At 39.2% G+C, this 18,962-nt stretch overlaps 1 protein-coding gene across 1 annotated transcript in view; it reads right to left on the bottom strand.

Moving 5' to 3' along the window:
* The window catches only part of hfm1 (helicase for meiosis 1), a 43,789-nt gene that overhangs the window by 18,312 nt on the left and 6,515 nt on the right, over positions 1-18,962 (bottom strand). Inside the window, exons 3-19 of the mRNA XM_037546603.1 lie at positions 16,130-16,349; positions 14,707-14,966; positions 12,926-12,967; positions 12,769-12,839; positions 10,511-10,643; positions 7,968-8,119; positions 7,775-7,852; positions 7,484-7,639; positions 6,111-6,311; positions 4,499-4,587; positions 4,349-4,392; positions 3,812-3,913; positions 2,414-2,559; positions 1,784-1,878; positions 1,534-1,667; positions 491-538; positions 325-405 (exon numbers count right to left, since the gene is read on the bottom strand). Of these exons, the coding sequence (XP_037402500.1) occupies positions 325-405; positions 491-538; positions 1,534-1,667; positions 1,784-1,878; positions 2,414-2,559; positions 3,812-3,913; positions 4,349-4,392; positions 4,499-4,587; positions 6,111-6,311; positions 7,484-7,639; positions 7,775-7,852; positions 7,968-8,119; positions 10,511-10,643; positions 12,769-12,839; positions 12,926-12,967; positions 14,707-14,966; positions 16,130-16,349 (2,052 nt within the window). The remainder of the gene's footprint in view (positions 1-324; positions 406-490; positions 539-1,533; positions 1,668-1,783; positions 1,879-2,413; positions 2,560-3,811; positions 3,914-4,348; positions 4,393-4,498; positions 4,588-6,110; positions 6,312-7,483; positions 7,640-7,774; positions 7,853-7,967; positions 8,120-10,510; positions 10,644-12,768; positions 12,840-12,925; positions 12,968-14,706; positions 14,967-16,129; positions 16,350-18,962) is intronic.

Raw genomic sequence — 18,962 nt, 5'->3', positions numbered from 1 at the left:
GGAGGGGCCAATCGTGACATCTTACTGCACCTTTAAGACTGATATATGTAAATGACCTCTGTTTTGACTGGCTGCCCTGTATTGTGCCTCATTTAAAAAGCAGTTTGGCCTGAATGCATCTCATAATGCCACTGTAAATGGGTAGGGGCCAAACTGCTATAACTATTACTTAGAAAATGCACATAATTTTTGGTTTGGATTGAAGATAAAAAGCTCTACAAATGGAGATTCTTGCTGATTTGGCTTTGCCCGTCTAGAAAACTGACCAGATATGAATATGCTTTCCTGTCCACTATGACAAATTAAAAAGGTTCAGATCGTCACCAGTTGGCTTGATGTTTATGTCTTCGTCCATTGTGATTAAATGAAAGGAGGCCAGTGAGTTCAGGTTTCTCAAACAGAGCTCTACAATAAAACGCAAAATTACACCAGTAATTAGCCAATCAATTTTTAGTTACTAATGCCGGCAGTCTGTACCTGGCTGACCTACCTTGCAGTTTGGTCTCGATTCCACATTTGTCAAGATCAGCGGAAAAACCTGAAAGAAATTTAGGCTGATTTCAGAACAAAACTGCTTCTCTATCCATACTCCTACTTAAACTTTCAGCGTTGGCTAATACTCACAATGTACCTTTTTACTTTAAAAAATACTAAGATTTAAAAAGAGCTTTTTTTGTAATTGATTAATTTAATGTCCTTTTTTTTCTAATAGTAAATACCATGCTTTGATATTACACAATATTTATATTTGCACTATTTATACCCACAGACCTTAATCTGTATGTGCCTTATGTCACTTCAGTGTTCATTTCTTATATTTATATTATTTTTTTATTATTCTATTTTTCTACAATTAATGTTTATTTTAACGATTAGTGTTTTTTAGTGTCTATTTAAATTCACACTTTTTCTGTTTACTGTCTATTTAATGTTATTGTTACACTATGGGGGTCTGAGAGTAAGAAAATTTCAGTACGCTGTATGTCCTGTACATATTGTAGTATTGACAGAAAACACACTTAAGGAATAGAAAATCCAACCAACTTTTACGACTGAACTTTGGAGGTGCAGACAAATATCCCTGTGGATTTCTTTAAAAACCTAAAGACAAGTCTCCTAAAAAGAAAGGAAGCTTCAACAAAAGTTAGGGTGGACACACTAAATACTGAAAAAAACAAAATTACATTTTGTTTTTGATGCTTCTAGGTAATTACTGGTTACATATATATCTTCCACTTTTTTCTTGACACATAAAAATGAATAACTTAATGACATAACATTAATGACTGTTTTGACTGGCAACTTAATAAATGACAGGTGGTCTCTGACTTTTACACAGTACTGTATAAATAAACAAAATCAATAATCTGAAAATCACTTCCAGCAATAGTATCTACAAAATTAGACTATTTAAAATCACAGTAATCAAAGTTTAATACTAAAACAATAAAATACAAATAATCAGTCTGACACCTCCACCGAGTTTCAGATCAGCGTATTCTGTGGCGTCAATTTAGTATGGAAGATTCTCACCATAATGTCTGGGGTTCTTCAAGGCCCTTATATAGAGGAAAGTGGAACGAATCCAGTCTAAAGCCATGTTCACATCAGAGATGGTGTGAAGGACAATCTCAGCATTCAAGTGCTCCACCAAGTTTGTATGCAGACTGAAAACAGGATTTGAGTTCCAATCACTAAATCACATTCAACACAGCAATAGGTTCATCTGAGCTTTGAAGGTCTTTATAAAAGACAATTCATGGCAAACTGCATGGTGTTGTACCTGCTCTCTATTGTCTCTGAGCCGTTCAAAAACTGCATATACTTGTCTTTGGTCTGAGATCGGGTCATGATCACAGCAGTCGCTGATGTATCAAACTAAAAGAAAAAGGGAAAAAACACATCAGTCCATCTCATACAAGCAGCCTGCCACAACTGTTCTGGGGCCAAATCAATCGTCCCTCTGCATCTGCTTTGGGCAGCTATGCGCTCTGGTCCTGAGGTTTGGCTCAGTACTATGTGCTTTGATTCGGATGTTTAGTGCAATACTATGTGATCTGATCCCGAGGTTTATTTCTGTACTATGGGCTCTGATCCTAAGGTTTAGTTCACTACTATGTGGTCTGATGCTGAGGTTTAGTTCAGTACTATGTACTCTAATCCTGAGGTTTAGTTCAGAACTATGTGCTCTCATCCTGGGATTTAGTTCAGTATTTTTGGTACTGATCCTGAGGTTTACACTGTGGACTCTGATGCTAAAGTTTAGTTCAGTACTATGTGGTCTAATGCTGAGGTTTAGTTCATGACTATGTACTCTAATCCTGAGGTTTAGTTCAGAACATTGTGCTCTGGTCATGTAGTTTAGCTCAGGACTATGTACTCTGGTCATGAGATTTAGTCATGATGTTAGTACCTGTGGCCTGCCTGCTCTGCCGATCATTTGAAGCATGTCAGCCTCGCTGTACTCCTCACATGATCCACCAATGTAATGCATTGTGGACTTGATCACCACCAGGTGAGCTGGCAGGTTCACACCCATCGCCAAAGTGCTGGTGGTAACTGAATAAATAACACATTTCTCAAACCACTTTACATATTCATAGGTTGTGTGTTTTTTGTATATGAACACCAAAAACACACTTATACAAACACACCACCTATTCATTAATAAGACACTCGAGGCTGTGCTCTAAAAGACAAATGAAACACCCATCGTCAAGGTGTAAGCTGGAATAAAAGCGTTGAACAATGGTAAAACCACTGTAACATGACCTTGTTTATCTTACTGCCTTCACAAAAATGAGAACAAAATGCAAAATGATAGCTTTATAATTACTGTTTTCATTTGTTTTATTATTATTTTGTTTGTTCACAGCAGGACATGGTTATTGGTTATATAACACATTACAATACTGAAGACCTCATTTCACTGAAAGGAGTAGAGACTCCTAAGTCATTTAGGTATTTAGTTTTGTGTGTTTAGCTGAAACACTCCCTTGAGAGCCCCTTGATTCCATCTTATTTAACGGGGAAAGAAGCTGTGACTGTACACCGATCAGGCAGAACATTCTGACCACCTCCTTGTTTCTACGCTCATTGTCCATTTTATCAGCTCCACTTACTGTATAGCTGCACTTTGTAGTTCTACAGTTACAGACTGTAGTCCATCTGTTTCTCTGATACTTTGTTACCCCCTTTTACCCTGTTCTTCAGTGGTCAGGACCTCCATGGACCCCAACCAAAAATACCCAGCCAGCAGCGTCCTGTGGGCAGTGTCCTGTGACTACTGATGAAGGACTAGAGGATGACCAACACAAACTGTGCAGCAGCAGATGAGCTGTCGTCTCTGACTTTACATCTACAAGGTGGACCGACAAGGTAGGAGTGTCTAATAGAGTGGACAGTGAGTGGACACAGTGTTTAAAAACTCCAGCAGCACTGCTGTGTCTGATCCACTCGCACCAGCGCAACACACTAAGACACCACCACGACGTCAGTGTTACTGCAGTGCTGAGAATGATCCACCACCCAAATAGTACCTGCTCTGTGAGGGTCCATGGGGGTCCTGACCACTGAAGAACAGGGTAAAAGGGGGTAACAAAGAACTGTATACATAGCAACATTCATGTAACAGTGTAGGTCACCATGTGGCTGATTTCAGCCTGAGGAATTTGCATCTATGATGCCAGGCAGACTAGCCTCGCAGCAGGCTACACACAACACAGTCCTCACATTGGAAATGCTCATTTAATGAAACTAAACTGGACAACAGGTATGGCTGTTTTTTCATGACAATGTAAGCAGCACTCACAGAGGACAGGCAAGTCACCAACTGTAAATGCATCTTCAACCACTTTTCTGTCTGACACACTGACGCCAGCATGGTGATATCCAACACCACACATAATCAGGTCTGAATGAGGGCAGATTTGAGAAAACATGACATCAGCCCACACAACAAACATGCAAAAGGCTGTGCTCTCCTGGTCAAACTGCATGTTTTGTTTGTTTTCTGAATATATATTTATTAGCTTTATTAACATAAAATTTAGCTGTGCAAAAGTACATTTTATGATTAATTTTTTAAAATATATTAAATTCAGCAAATAATAAACTGAAGATATCACAGAAACTGTGTACTTAAATTTGCAGGTAAAAAATGGCAGATTTAAATCTGCTCCCTGTAGAGGGTCTGTTTTCTTATTTTCATTTAGAAAATCAACAAAACATGCAGTTTGATGAGAGGTATATAAAACTTTTGCACATGACCGCATTTTTCAATCATCAGTCAATGCAGGGGAAATTACTCAGATGGTTTTCAGGACATAACTAAGAGAGATGTACCAACCTCTGAGTTTTGAATCAAGAACAGAGCTGGCATATTTCATCAACCTGTGAGTCAAGACAGTTAGTCAATAAGGCAATCAGTCATGTCCACAATTTACAAAAATAATGACTTTCTCCTTTAAATGAGGAAGATAAGAGAAAGCGAACACACCGCTGCCTGTGATCAGTACTCATAATGAATCTGGCATCCTTGGCGAGCACTGCAGCAGACTGCTGGACTCCTTTCCTCGTAGAGCAAAACTTTGAGAATGATATAATAAAAATCAGCAGCAATAAAAAGAAAAAAATCAAATGAAAGTGAAAGAAACCACTTAATGTCACTCGCGACTAAATAGACAAAAATATATACACTATATAAGGGCATAACATTCTGACCACATTCTGATCAGCTCCACTTACTCTATAGCTGCACTTTGTAGTTCTACAGTTACAGACTGCAGTCCATCTGTTTCTCTGATACTTTGTTAGCCCCTTTTACCCTGTTTTTCAGTGGTCAGGACCCCCATGAACCCTCACAGAGCAGGTACTATTTAGGTGTTGGATCATTCTCAGCACTGCAGTAACACTGGTGTGGTGGTGGTGTGTTAGTGTGTGTTGCACTGGTCTGAGTGGATCAGACACAGCAACGCTCCTGGGGTTTTTAAACACCTCAGTGTCGCTGCTGGACTGAGAATAGTCCACCAACCAAAAATATCCAGGCAACAGTGTCCTGTGGGCAGTGTCCTGTGACCACTGATGAAGGACTAGAGGATGACCAACACAAACTGTGCAGCAGCAGATGAGCTGTCGTCTCTGACTTTACATCTACAAGGTGGACCGACAAGGTAGGAGTGTCTAATAGAGTGGACAGTGAGTGGACACAGTGTTTAAAAACTCCAGCAGCACTGCTGTGTCTGATCCACTCATACCAGCACAACAAACACTAACACACCACCATGTCAGTGTTACTGCAGCGCTGAGAATGATCCACCACCCAAATAGTACCTGCTCTGTGAGGGTCCATGGGGGTCTTGACCACTGAAGAACAGGGTAAAAGGGGGTAACAAAGTATCAGAGAAACAGATGGACTACAGTCTGTAACTGTAGAACTACAAACACATCCTCTACAATCCTCTACAAGGAACAACCTTAAAGGTGGAATTTTTCTGCAAAGTTTTCTATATTTCTATACTTTGGTGAGTTGAAAAGATCAGGGAAAAAAATAAAAGAAAATATGCTCCAAATATTTTGCACAGGCCACATTTTATGTTTTTCCCTCATTGTCTTACACTCAGCAAATAAACATTAATTGTGCATTAAAGTTTGCAGAAGTGTGTTCTCTGTAGCGGATGCGTTTTCTCACTTATTTTTACTTTAGTAAACTTATTTTACTTTGACCAGAAGCACCCAAATGTTTGGATACAACTGTACATTTTACATTATGTTATGTATTTACTTTCTAATATTTTGTAATTTTATGTATAATTACAAGTCTTTTTTAATTATCCTGAAACCAAACTGCCCTAGAAAAAGATGAAAAATTGACTACTAGTGGAAAAAAAGCACATGAATTCCGATGTGAGCGTCACATTAAGGTCACATGGCCAACGAATCAGATACGTATCCGATCTAGGACCACATATGAAAGTGGCTCAGGTCGAATTTCAAAAGATCATTTTGCGTGTTCACACAGCCCTGAAAACATCAGACCTGAGTCACATTAAGGCAAAAAATCAGATTTGTGCCACTTCAGCCTGGTACTGTGAACATAGCCTTAGACTCACCACCAGTGTTGGCTTTTGGTCAGAGTAGGTCTGAATGATACTGGCCATTTTGTAGTTGAGGGAGAGGTCAAATCTGAATTCATTCTGGTTGTTTCCACATGGGAATCCCAGCACTACTTTCCTCAATTTCACAGGTCTATGACTCTCATCCATCTCCAGACAAGTAGCCGGGCCCTGCTCATCTGATAGCCAATCAGCTATCTACAGAACAACAAAGAAATGACCTCAGTCAATCATTACAGTAAAGGGGTGTGTATGTGGGTCTAAATTTCCATTCCTCACTGTCAGAACAACATAGCTTACACATTAGTTTCACAATATCATTGCAGCTACAGAATCGTTCATAGCATTTACTAACTCATGACTTTTAAGACACGTAACTGAATAATAAGCCTGCAGCTTAAACTCTTAAGCTTTGAGGATCTGTATGTGGATCCATGCTCCAGTTCTTCACTCTCAGAACAAGAGAACTAGTAATAGTAGTAGTAAATTTATAGCATATACCAAACTCTAACTTAAGGTTCATAACTGGATATTTAGTCTATAGTGTTAATATACTGTAGTTGTTGAAACAAAACTGTATTCACACATTTTTTACAAAATTTGCAAATGTTAGCTGATTGTTTCTTCCTTCTCCTGTAAAGTTACCATTTTGGAGACAGACCCATGCACAGACATTTTTGGGGACAGGGCTCAAGAGGGAAAAGAGCGAAATATTACATTTTATTTAATTTACGGCGTATACTGCAATCACTCATGGAGAGTAAATGCAATCGTGTTTCCAATAAAATTAAACATAGTCTTTTCCATAGGCACTAACAATACTGTGTATGCAGGGATTTGAACGCCAGTACTGACCGAGTTACTCATTACACTATTTAATTACTATGTAGTATTTGGTCATAACTTGATTTACGATAATTTGATGCAGAAATCTATTAACATGCCTCATTGCTGACATTATTTCCTTCAATATAAGCGCATTACAAAATGTGACGCATTCTTAGAGAGATTATCAGCATTTCATTGCTGGGATTTCCAGTGCTGTGGAGATGCGTGACAGGTTGGAATTACTAAAGAGAACTATACGTGGGTGGTACTGCACTAGAGGGGGCGCTCAAGCATGATGAATTCAAGAACCCAAGCCAGGCAACAAGCTCTCAAGCCTCGCTGAAACAGATCTTGAAGAACAGTAAAGAATGGCTGTGTGCACAGTTATTATACACACCAACAAAGAGGGCACTTGTACAGTTTGAGGGCAAAGGAGCGGGAGCTCAGCCCCCCTCCAAGGTCTCTCTGTGCACATGTCTGTTTGGAGATATGCGGTTTTGTTGTATTCAGCGACAAAATGGCAAGTTATTGAATTTTCTCACATCACAAACATTAGGGATGGTGGCAGAGACTGCGATAAATCTCATGTAGCTCTTAGAGTTTGGATTTGCAGCCAAGCAACAGGTGTGTATGGCTTTCATTCTGCTGACCACAACCTCAAGGGTAGGTCCTCGGCTTGAGTCTTTCACCATATGTACCTGTGAAATGGAAAAACATGTGGGTTAAACTCTAAACTGCTGACGCAGTTAATCACATTACGGTCTTGAAAGTGACAGTAAATAATAATAATTAAAAATAATAATAATAATAATAATAATAATAATATTACAGACCTCATCAATGAGGAATAGCTGGACTGACTGCAGCAGACAGTTATCCCTCCACTTCCTTGTCATACTATCCCATTTTTCCTTTGAATGGGTTGTGTGTATCATTAATGAAACAAAGTTTAAATATTTAAGTTCTACTTCAGTTACACTGTGAATATGATGTTCCATGAACAAATGTGCCCTAGCTATAACTTACTGGTGTTGTTATGATCAGATGTGAATCCTGGATTTCGAAAACATCATCAATCTCAGTGTCTCCTGTCAGTTCTTTGCAGTTCAGCCCGAGAGGTCCGAATTTCAGCTTCCAGTTTTCATATCGCTGACTGCAAAGGGCCTTAATTGGTGCCACTTGGGAGCAAAAAAGACGCTCATTTAAACACTACATTTAATCAAACACAAACTGTACTGAAATTACATGCAGGGGGCACAACAAACTGGACAGTGATGGGTATTCACTGTACATTATGCACAAGTAATGCACTGAACTTACTTTATTCACATGTGTACATAATCTGCACATGAATGAAATCTACACCAATCAGGAATAACATTGTGACCACCTCCTTGTTTCTACGCTCATTGTCCATTTTATCAGCTTCACTTACTGTATGGCTGCACTTTGTAGTTCTACAGTTACAGACTGTAGTCCATCTGTTTCTCTGATACTTTGTTACCCCCTTTTATCCTGTTCTTCAGTGGTCAGGCTCCTCATGGACCCTCACAGAGCAGGTACTATTTGGGTGGTGGATCATTCTCAGCACTGCAGTAGCTGTGGTGGTGATGTGCTAGCGTGTGTTGTGCTGGTCTGAGTGGATCTGACACAGCAGTGCTGCTGTCCACTCACTGTCCACTCTATTGGACACTCCAACCATGTCGGTCAACTTTATAGATGTAAAGTCAGAGACGACAGCTCATCTGCTGCTGCAGTTTGTGTTGGTCATCTTCTAGTCCATCAGTGGTCACAGGACGCTGCCCACAGGACGCTGTTGGCTGGATATTTTTGTTTGGTGGACTATTCTCAGTCCAGCAGTGATGCTGAGGTGTTGAAAATTGTCTGATCCACTCAGACCAGTGCAGCACACTCTAACACAGCACCACTACGTCAGTGTTACTGCAGTGCTGAGAATGATCCATCATCCAAATAGTACCTGCACTGTGAGGGTCCATGGGGGTCCTGACCACTGAAGAACAGGGTAAACGGGGGCTTGAAGTGGGTCGATGAGGCGGAAGCACGTGCTGAGATAAGCAAGTTTTATTTTGGGCAAATCCAGGGTCATGGTCGATACAGTCCAGGTTCATATAGCCAACACGAACAGATCAGGGAGCAAACATGACAAAAGAGCACAGGCTTAACACAGAGAACAAATAGCAAATGATACATCCAACAAACATACAGACAGCACATCGAACAATTCAAACAATCAGCACAAAGACAAACAGACCAGGGCAAACACAGGGCTTACATGACACAAGGGATCACAAGACACAGGTGGAAAACAGGTGGAAACAATCGGGGCGGAGTCACAAAACAAGGGGGCAGGACAGTGAAAATCAAAACAAAGAAACACGAGGGCGACCGGGAAGTAAACAAGGCACATGGGGGAGTGGGAGGAACCAATCGTGACAGGGGCTAACAAAGTATCAGAGAAACAGATGGACTATAGTCTGTAACTGTAGAACTACAAAGTGCAGCTATACAGTAAGTGGAGCTAATAAAATGGACAATGAGCATAGAAACAAGGAGGTGGTCAGAATGTTATGCCTGATTGCTGTATTACACCAGCACAAGTCTGTCTTTCAGCTTATTCAGTTTTGGCAATAATCATGTTGAGGCATTATATTTTTTAGGTTTGGTGTTTATACATCAGCATTTCAAACGTTAGATCCCCAAACCTTATTTAACACAAAAATTATTATAAAACAGGACAAAAACAGAGTCATATTCTAAGGAAATTCCACTTCTATTTAAATTGCACATACTAAAAAATGGCACTTTGAATTTACATAATTAAAATGTGGCATGTAGTTGCACTACATCAAAACAGGTTTTTTTTTTTTTTTTTTTTACCAATTAATAGCTCAGATATGTGAAAAAAAAAACTTTCAGTAGAAAATAATATTCAGCTTTTTTTTATTATAAAGTTTTAAAATAAAGACATGCACAGCTCTCACCCACCTTTTGAATGAGGTTTATGAAATGCGAAATTGAATAAAAGAATATGACAAAGTGCCCACTGGTTCCACGGAATAACTGTGTTGTAATACATTTTATTTTTATGTGCCACCACTTGCCACATTTTAGTCATTTTAACTGGTTTTTAGTGTACCATAAAGTGGTCACCAACCCTGCTCCTGGAGACCTACCTCTCTGCAGACTTTAGTCCCAACCCTATTTAAGCTATATCATAATATATAAATGAGTTGTTCGATTTGGGCTACAGATGAACTGTGCAGGAAGGTACAGTGAAAACATGTTGCTTTAAATTGACTTAATTCAAGCATGTAAATTGGATTCACATGAATAAAATACATCTACACACTTCCTGCCAAAAATAAAGAAAAATGTAAACAGTAATTTTGTTGATGTAACATATTTCACTCATGTGGAACCAACATACACATTCAAACCAAGTAAATTCAAGCAACATGTTCTCCAGAGTAGCTCTCCAGGAAGAGAGTTGGTGACCACTGGTATATAAACAATTAAAAAAAGAAAATAAGAAACATATTGTAACCCACTGTAGACAGCTTTGACGCTGTTCCAAGGCTCTATGGTCTCCATAAGCAGCCGAACAATGGCCAACTCAAAGAGCGCAGTTTTCCCTGAGCCAGTGGGGGCACAGGCAACAAAGTTCTTGCTGGTGTAAAGTACCTGAAATTCAGTGCTAATTAGTACAGGCATTCATAAACAGATACAGTATATAGTACACACAATGAACACATACTTCAAATAATTAACCGTGAATGCAATTAGGGGTGGACAATATGACAATGTGTTATCATTATATAGTGATAAATTACACAAGATATTTTATCTTTGCTTCATTATCTGTACTTCTACAACCCCATTTCTAAGAAAAGTTGGACCGCTGTGCAAAATGCAAATAAAAACAAACTGCAATGATGTGCCAATCATTTAAACCCTATATTTTACTGAAAATAGTACAAAGACAACATATGAAATTTGATTGTTTTTTGAAAAATATAGGTCCATTTTAAACATGATGCAATTCTAAAAAAAGTGATGGGGGAACAATAGTTGTGTAATGCTGAAAAAACACCTAGTGGTGTTGATTAGCAACAGGGCAATAACATCACTGGGCATAAATAGCATCTCAGAGAGGCAGAGTCTTTCAGAAGTAAAGATAAGGAGGGGTCACCACTCTGTGAAAGACAGCACAATCAAATAGTGCAACAATTCAATAATAACATTTTTCAAGGTAAAACAGCGAAGAACTTCTGTTTTTTGTCATCTACAGTACATAATATCATTAAAAGAGTCAGAGAATCTGGAGAGCCTCTGTATGTAAGGGACCAGGCCAGATCTCTGGGCCCTCAGGCAGCACCACATTAAAAACAGACATGATTCTGTAGTGGAAATCACTGCATGAGCTCAGAACCACTTCTGAAAATCACAATTCATCACTGCATCCACAAATGCAAGTTAAAACACAAAGAAGAAACCAAAAATAAACAGGATCCAGAAACGCTGCCACCTTCTCTGGGCCTGAGCTCATTTAAAATGGACTGAGGGGAAGTGGGAAAAGTGTCCCGTGGTCCGAAGAATCAACATTTGAAATTCTTTTTGGAAATCATGTTCACTGTGTCCTCTGGGCTAAAGACTCAGCTTTTTATCAGTGCCCAGTTCAAAAGCCAGTATTCATGATGGTTTAGGGGGACATTAGTGCACATGGCATGGGTGATGTGCTCATCTGTGAAGGCTCCATTAATGCTGAATGATATATACATGTTTTGGCAACATATGCTGCCGTCCAGACGTCTTTTTTAGGCAAGGTCTTGATTATTTCAGCAAGAAGATGTCAAACCACATTCTGCATGCATTACAGCAGCATTGCTCCACATTAAAAGAGTCGGCGTGCTAAACTGACCTGCCTGCAGTCCAGACCGGTCACCACTGAGAACATCTGGTGCATTATGAAATGAAAATTAAAACAAATGAGCCCCAAAACTGTTGCAGCTGAACAGCAACAAGAACAGAAAACATTTCACTTTCAGAACTACAGCAGTGTCTCCTCAGTTCCCAAATACTTAAAGAGTGTTGTTAAAGAAGAGGTGATGAAACACAGCGGTAAAGAGGCCCCCGTCCCAACATTTTTGAAACGTGGTGTTGGCATCAAATTTAAAATGGGCAAATATTTTTCAAAAACAATACAATTTCTCAGTTTCAACATTTGATTTGTTGTCTTTGTAGTATTTTACTTAAAAAATATGGTTTACATGATTCGCACATGATTACATCCTATTTTTATTTACATTCTACACAGCGTCGCAACTTTTTTGGAAATGTTGTTGTACAAAGTTGTTTCTAGAATGCAGAACTGCACATATAATAAAAATGCAATTTATGATTTAGAATCATTACAGAGAGTCAGTAAATAACACCACCCAGTGTAGAGTAACTGCATAAACTGCTAAGCAGCTGACCAGATATGAGCCAATGGTGCACTGAAAAGTGGTGCATTGACTGTACATGTCACATGGTTGTAAATAAATAAAATGTATTAAATGAAGAATAAAAAAAATGTGTAATATATTTTATGTGTGCAACCACCTGACACAATTAACCACTTTTCATTCATTTTTACCAACTCATTTTTTCCTCCTTTTTAAATAATTTATTTTTGCACATACTGACATACAATCTTTCTTGTTTTCCATTCCCAGATATTCATGTCTTTAAGTATCTACATAGCATATTTTTCCCATATTGCCCATCCTTAAATGTAATGGAAGGAATATGGATGAATGATACTTACATCATCCAATGCTTTGGACTGCATATAGTTAAAGTAGGGGAACTCTTTGAAGACACTTCTAAATTTAGCAGCTGTGCACACATCATTAAGGCAATCATCCAGCCAGGCAACATGAACACATGTGAAACTATGTTTCTCAATAGTTTTGTGAGGATACGAATTTCAGAGATGGAACGAAGAATCTCGGGTCCAGATGATCCTTAAATGAGGGGGAGAACATAACCTTTGGTTTACATTTCTTCTGCACTGCTCATTTGTTTATTCATGCAAATGGTATATTGACAGTATATGCAAAACAGAATCTGGCATATGCATAGAGAGCTAATACGGTAGGTACAACATCATTACTGTCCAACAGTTACTATGAAGAAATGGAAATGAACTATTTCTACTGGTTTAAATTAATTTACCTAAATGTTAGCATTAAACACATTAAAGAGTAGGGCTACATTATTATGGACAAAATACTAGTTTTGCTACACCGCACTACTACTTGCATTTGCATGTATGAGGAACTATCAGTGCCTTCAAGGCCTTCATAGAAGGCTTCTAGATTTCTCAGAACCAAAACAAAGCACATCAGTCATTTTTAGTGCATCTTTGTTTTTCTCCATGGTATTTAAGTACATATCGCCTAAGCAAGTTTTCATATTGGTTAGGGCTTCAGGTGCTGAAGCGAAGGCCTAACATGCTAAATTAACAATCAGCATAATTACAAAGTGACAGAGGAATCAACACATCAAATTTTGATTTCCCACAGGCAGCACATTAAACGGTCACTCTAGTCCTTCTGGAACTCCCAGATACGTCACTGACTGTTAATGCAGGCATCAGCTTATTCCAGGGGTCGGTTACGCAAATGTTAAGAAGAGCCATTTTGTCCTTTCAACAAAAATCAAACCCCCTCGGGAGCCACAATACTTTACGTCCATTTTACCGGCTTGGCTGGAAGTGTCTCAGTATGTGCTAATTCGAATCAGTTTAAACCCAATAAATATATTGTGTATTGTATAGTGTCTCCTCAGCTGCTGTTTGATCCTCTGCTGACGTCGCCATGTTCATGAATCTTCGCCAGCATGCAATGAACCTTGGGGTGTGTTGGACGTTTAAAGATCCCGCTGATGGATCCTTCATTGCCATGGAAAAGAAGGACACATTGCTCGGCCGCATACGAAGGAAGCGTTGAAATGGGACAGCCTAGTTGCGTCGCTGTGACGCAATCGACCTACAAATGCAGCCAAACGCAGCTTCAAATGTCTGTGTTAAATCTAGCAAGGCCAAAATATAGGTAAGAAATTACATCCATACATATTACGTATTACACTGCCACTTGTTTATACACCCATGCATATGGAACTATTAACATATGTTATCATTTACAGTGTTTAGTCAGTCAGTTAATTCACCGGATGTGACGCATCACTTCATTGTCACCTGCATAAAATTTCTGCAATTTTACTTAATTTTGTACTGCAAATTATTTTTATGGTTGTTGTTATATGTTTTATTACATATCTTCACTTCTTTTATTCATGCATCTGTATAATAGCATACAAGAACACTTTTTCCTCTTATTTTGCTATCCGTCTGTTTGTCTATCCGTCTGTCTATCCATCTGTCCATCTATCCGTCTACCTACCTACCTACCTATTGGGGTCAGCTTAAATAACTGTCATCAAGCAACTGCAGAGTAACAGTGATAGCTCTATTGGCTAGCTTAATATAATCAAAATAATCGACAAATATGAATTCATCAAAAAAACACCCACAGCAACACATCTAGGACTGTGACTGGTCAGGATGTTCAGAGCACAGTAAACAAAAAAAGCAAAAAATATATGAGTATCGCAAAAGCCAATTTACCAATAACAATTAACGAGTCTTGCCCTGTCCAGCTCTACTAAACAGCGCTGAATGTGCAGGGTCATTTTGTACTACCTTGAATATGAATGGGCCTTGGCGTCAGAGGAATAATGTGGGCTTTTTTGGCAGCAGCGTCATGCTTTTGTTGTTGAGAATTGCAATCCTCAATCTGGCCTGGCTTCATGAAGGGGCTACAGGTAGCAACAGGGTGCGCTGTAGGAGGATGGTCGGTTGCCATAGCGACCTGACTGAGTCTGTGGTCGCTTGTAGGGGATCTCGTTGGACCTGAGACACTGAAGCTCTCCAAGGCCTTTCTCGTAGGGGCTTGGAACAGCCTAGAGGGTGATGATCGTAAAAATGAAAGTAGAAGAATAATTACATTAGTGGTTGATGATTTATTGCTCCATCATATGCAATAAGAGCACACACGCAATTTCTTATGTCATACAAAATTAACTATAATGCAATGTCAAATATAAAGAGTATATGCTGTTGTTTTAAATGGACAGTTCCAGTTCTAAAGTGTGACTGGCTGAGCCACATGTGAAGGCAGTATAAAATACTTCATATAACTATATATGACTGCATACAATGGCTGAATTCTGTACTAGTGCACCAAGCTGTTAGAAACCAATGTGGTTTTCATGGAATGATGTTTGACCATTTTGTTGCTTGGCAACAGAGCCTGCATTGCTCAGCGGACAACATTTAATAATAATGCATTAAAGCATTATGCTACCCAAGATTTTACAGTGATTTTACCATAGTAAATGGAGATCTAACAACAGCCCTTGAAGGGAAATTCCATTTATTTTTCATAATTTCTGCATCTTCAGTGGCTGACATACAGACAAAGTCATTCAGAGTGGCTTGGTGCGAAACGGTTAGTTGTAGAGACACAGATTTCTTTATAGTGGTGGTGATAGGAACCAGGGGGTCACCATGACTACAACGCAAATAAACCCCCAGTGAATCTACACGAGTCTTCTGAGTGTTTATATGGAATGCTGCTGATGATGGAATAGCAGTAAATCTAGGAGAAATAAGCAATATTTTGTCTTATAATGCATGTATCTCTCCACCATGAACATATTTTAATGATACATCTTTGGCCAAAAGCTTCTCCAAACTATCGTAAAACAATGTCTCAGCCATCAGTGAATTCATAACCACTTCATGTAATAACTTTCCGTGAGGGAGCTTTTAAGGGCCTTAAAACTCCTCAGACATCTGATTCCTATCACCACCACTGTTTTCTAGAACAAGCAAACAACAAACCACTCTGACTGACTTTGTTTCCAGCTTAATCACTTAATTATGCAGTAAAAAAGTGGAATTTTAACTATAGTAAAATCACTGCAATGCACAGCTTCTCCAGGCTTCCTGCTTTAATGTATTTACAGTACACAAACATTTATTATGTAAATATATCCAACAGATTTAAGATCCATTAGCTATTTGAATAAAAAACATAATGAAATTAAAATATCAGGCATACCGTGTCCTTAAAGAAGGACTTGTGTATGATCTGGTTTCCACAACATCACTGAACTCCTGCAGTGAACCAGGGTAGGCTTGATCAATACTTTCAACAGCTGTTCGCACACTGAACATCATCTGGCCATCTGCCTCATCTGTCCGTCTATGGACCTGCTTCACAGCACTGACAACGGGTCTTTGGAAAGGTGGCAAAAACCTCTTTACCTTCTGAGAGTAACCTTTGTGGATAGGAGAGATGTCTTTTAAACACAATCTTTAAGACATTTCAAATTGTTTAGACATTTTAAGATACACTATGTACAGTTGTACGCAAAGATTTGACTCCAAATCATGTTTTGTTGATTTTCTAAGTAAAGGCAAGTTAACACATCCTCTACAAGAAACAGACTTACAATTTTTCCCCTGATTTTTAGTGCACATTTTTTACGTGTTAAACATTGGGAAACAGGAAAACATCTAATACTAAATGTATAAATACTTAGTTAATGTGCACTAAAAGAGTGTTTTTTACAGAGGACTTGTTTCCACTTAGACAATGAACAAAACATGTGATTTGACTGGGTGTTTAGGGGATTTGGAGACCTGTCTGGTGGAAATGTGTAATTGCATGCAAAGTGTGGTAGGTTGTGCTTCATTCCTCATCCCTGCGTGGATGGGCCTGATGACTATGAGAGCACTGAAAGAGTTCTCAAAGAGAACTCAGTCAAAACTTGGTGAAGGATGTGAGTGAATTATTTACTAGCGTCATCAGATCTTCATCACTGTAAGGTTAATTTTGAGGGCATTTGAGAACTAAACATCACGCCGGGACTTTTTATTGAGCCTGTCTGTGTAAAGACATACAGTATGGTGTGTCTTAACCTGACACCTCTAAATATTAAACTTTTAAAATACGGTGTAAGACTTTACAAGCTGACTTACAGCAGCGCATGCACCCATACTTCTTTCAGTTTTAACAAAAATTCATAGTGCAGCTTTAATTAATAGTCACTGATTACAGAGACATATAGATAGACAGATATATAGACAGACAGACAGATAGGTAGATAGACAGACAAACAGATAGACAGACAGACAGACAGACAGACAGATAGATAGATAGATAGACAAATAGTCAAACAGATAGACAGATATAGATACAGACAGACAGACAGACAGACAGACAGACAGACAGACAGACAGATCGATCCTCGTCATGCTCGTCAAATTAATGACCTGTCCCATGGTGCTTGTGGGTGGCCTGGCACTGGTGTTCTAACTTTATGTATGCGTACAGTATGGCAACCTTTGACTTCCAGTTGTTCATTGCTTCACCTAGCCTGGAGGCAATCGAGAAGTGTCGCAAGGATGACTTACTGGAGATAGCAGCATATTATGGAGTTCAAGTAGCTAGAGAGTCTATGTCACTAAGACCTATAAAGCTGTGCGGTGGCACTTGCTCAGAAGCCTTCGGCTCAGTTGTTGTGTTCACGCTGTGCTGCTCGATTAGATAACACTGTTTTGTGAAGTCTTTTGTGTCTCAGTTTAGCTCTTTGCTGTTATATGTATTGCTGTTGTCGTTGTTAACCGTTTGGTGCTGGTTGTTGTTACGGTCTCCCCTGTGTCCACTGTGTTTGAGCTGGTTTCCTCCTGGGAGGAAGAACAGTTTACACGTGCACGTCTAGACACACTAGTTTAGAGGCGGGTACCACCCCCTGTACTTTTGGTCGAGTTTAGCTTAGAGTGGCAGTCAGCTCTTTTATTTCCGCTAGTTAGACAAGATACACAAATACAGGCTAGTGTAGTTCTTTTGTAATTTTCTTTTCTTTGGTGCCGTCTGTGTTCTCCCCCAGGCTGGTCCAGTTCTTCAACGTCATAGTTTGTTGTCTTGGTGTTTTGTAAATATTTGTGTCCATCGTACAGTGTTGTGTATGACTGCGGATGTCCTTGAATTAAATCTGTTTTCTATATATACTGGTTTCTTCACTGTTTGGCCATCTCCACCTACTCACACCACACGTTACTGTCCCCACACTCTCCCCTGGACTGTAGCCTTTTGTGGGTATGTAACAGATAGACAGACAGAAAGACAGACAGATAGATAGATAGACAGACAGAGATAGTCTATGCATGATTTGTTATTGTTCAGTTCAGCTCATTTGTGCCGTTTGGCTTTGGATTCATGAGGAAAATAAGTGGTAAATTACTCAAGTATTAATGTAATCAACCGTGACAGCCCTGATTACAATAATCACAAAGGAACACCCCCTGACTGGCTGGCTCATCACATTTACAGCAAGTTTCACTTTCTGATGCAAAGTGTCTCGCTGAGTCGAGCCGGAGCTCAAACGCCTCTCTCTCTCTCTCACTCTCACACACACAGTGCGGGGGTTATTTGCTCTGCGGCTTCACTGTTTAAACTAGTCTGCAGAACCTCAAACAGGCCGTCAAAGCTGTACGTTCTCCAAGCTCACAAAACACCTGACGCTGTTACCTGCATAGGTTTTCTTCTGCACTCTAAAAAAAGATGGCTCTTCAAGGGTTCTTTAGTAAAGACAATGGTTTTATGGTTCTCAAAGAACCATCTGCATGACAAAAGGGTTCTTTGCATTGGTCCTTCACATTGATGGAGAATGTTTTGTATACATACAGTTCTATACAACATCAAAAAGGGTTCTTCTATTGTTACAAGTTTGACATCGTAATAATACACTCTTACAAAAGATGGTTCATCCAAGGGTTCTTTCATAAAAAAGAAAATGGTTCTATGGTTCGCAAAGAACCATCTGCAGGATTAAATGTTCTTTGAAATTCATGTAATTCATGAAATGGTCCTTCAAATTGATGGAGAA

This window comes from Pygocentrus nattereri, chromosome 17 (genome assembly GCF_015220715.1).
Source record: "Pygocentrus nattereri isolate fPygNat1 chromosome 17, fPygNat1.pri, whole genome shotgun sequence".
In the NCBI taxonomy this organism is placed as follows: Eukaryota; Metazoa; Chordata; class Actinopteri; order Characiformes; family Serrasalmidae; genus Pygocentrus; species Pygocentrus nattereri.
The sequence above is the reverse complement of the archived record's forward strand: the minus strand, read 5'-3'. Positions and strand labels throughout refer to the sequence as shown.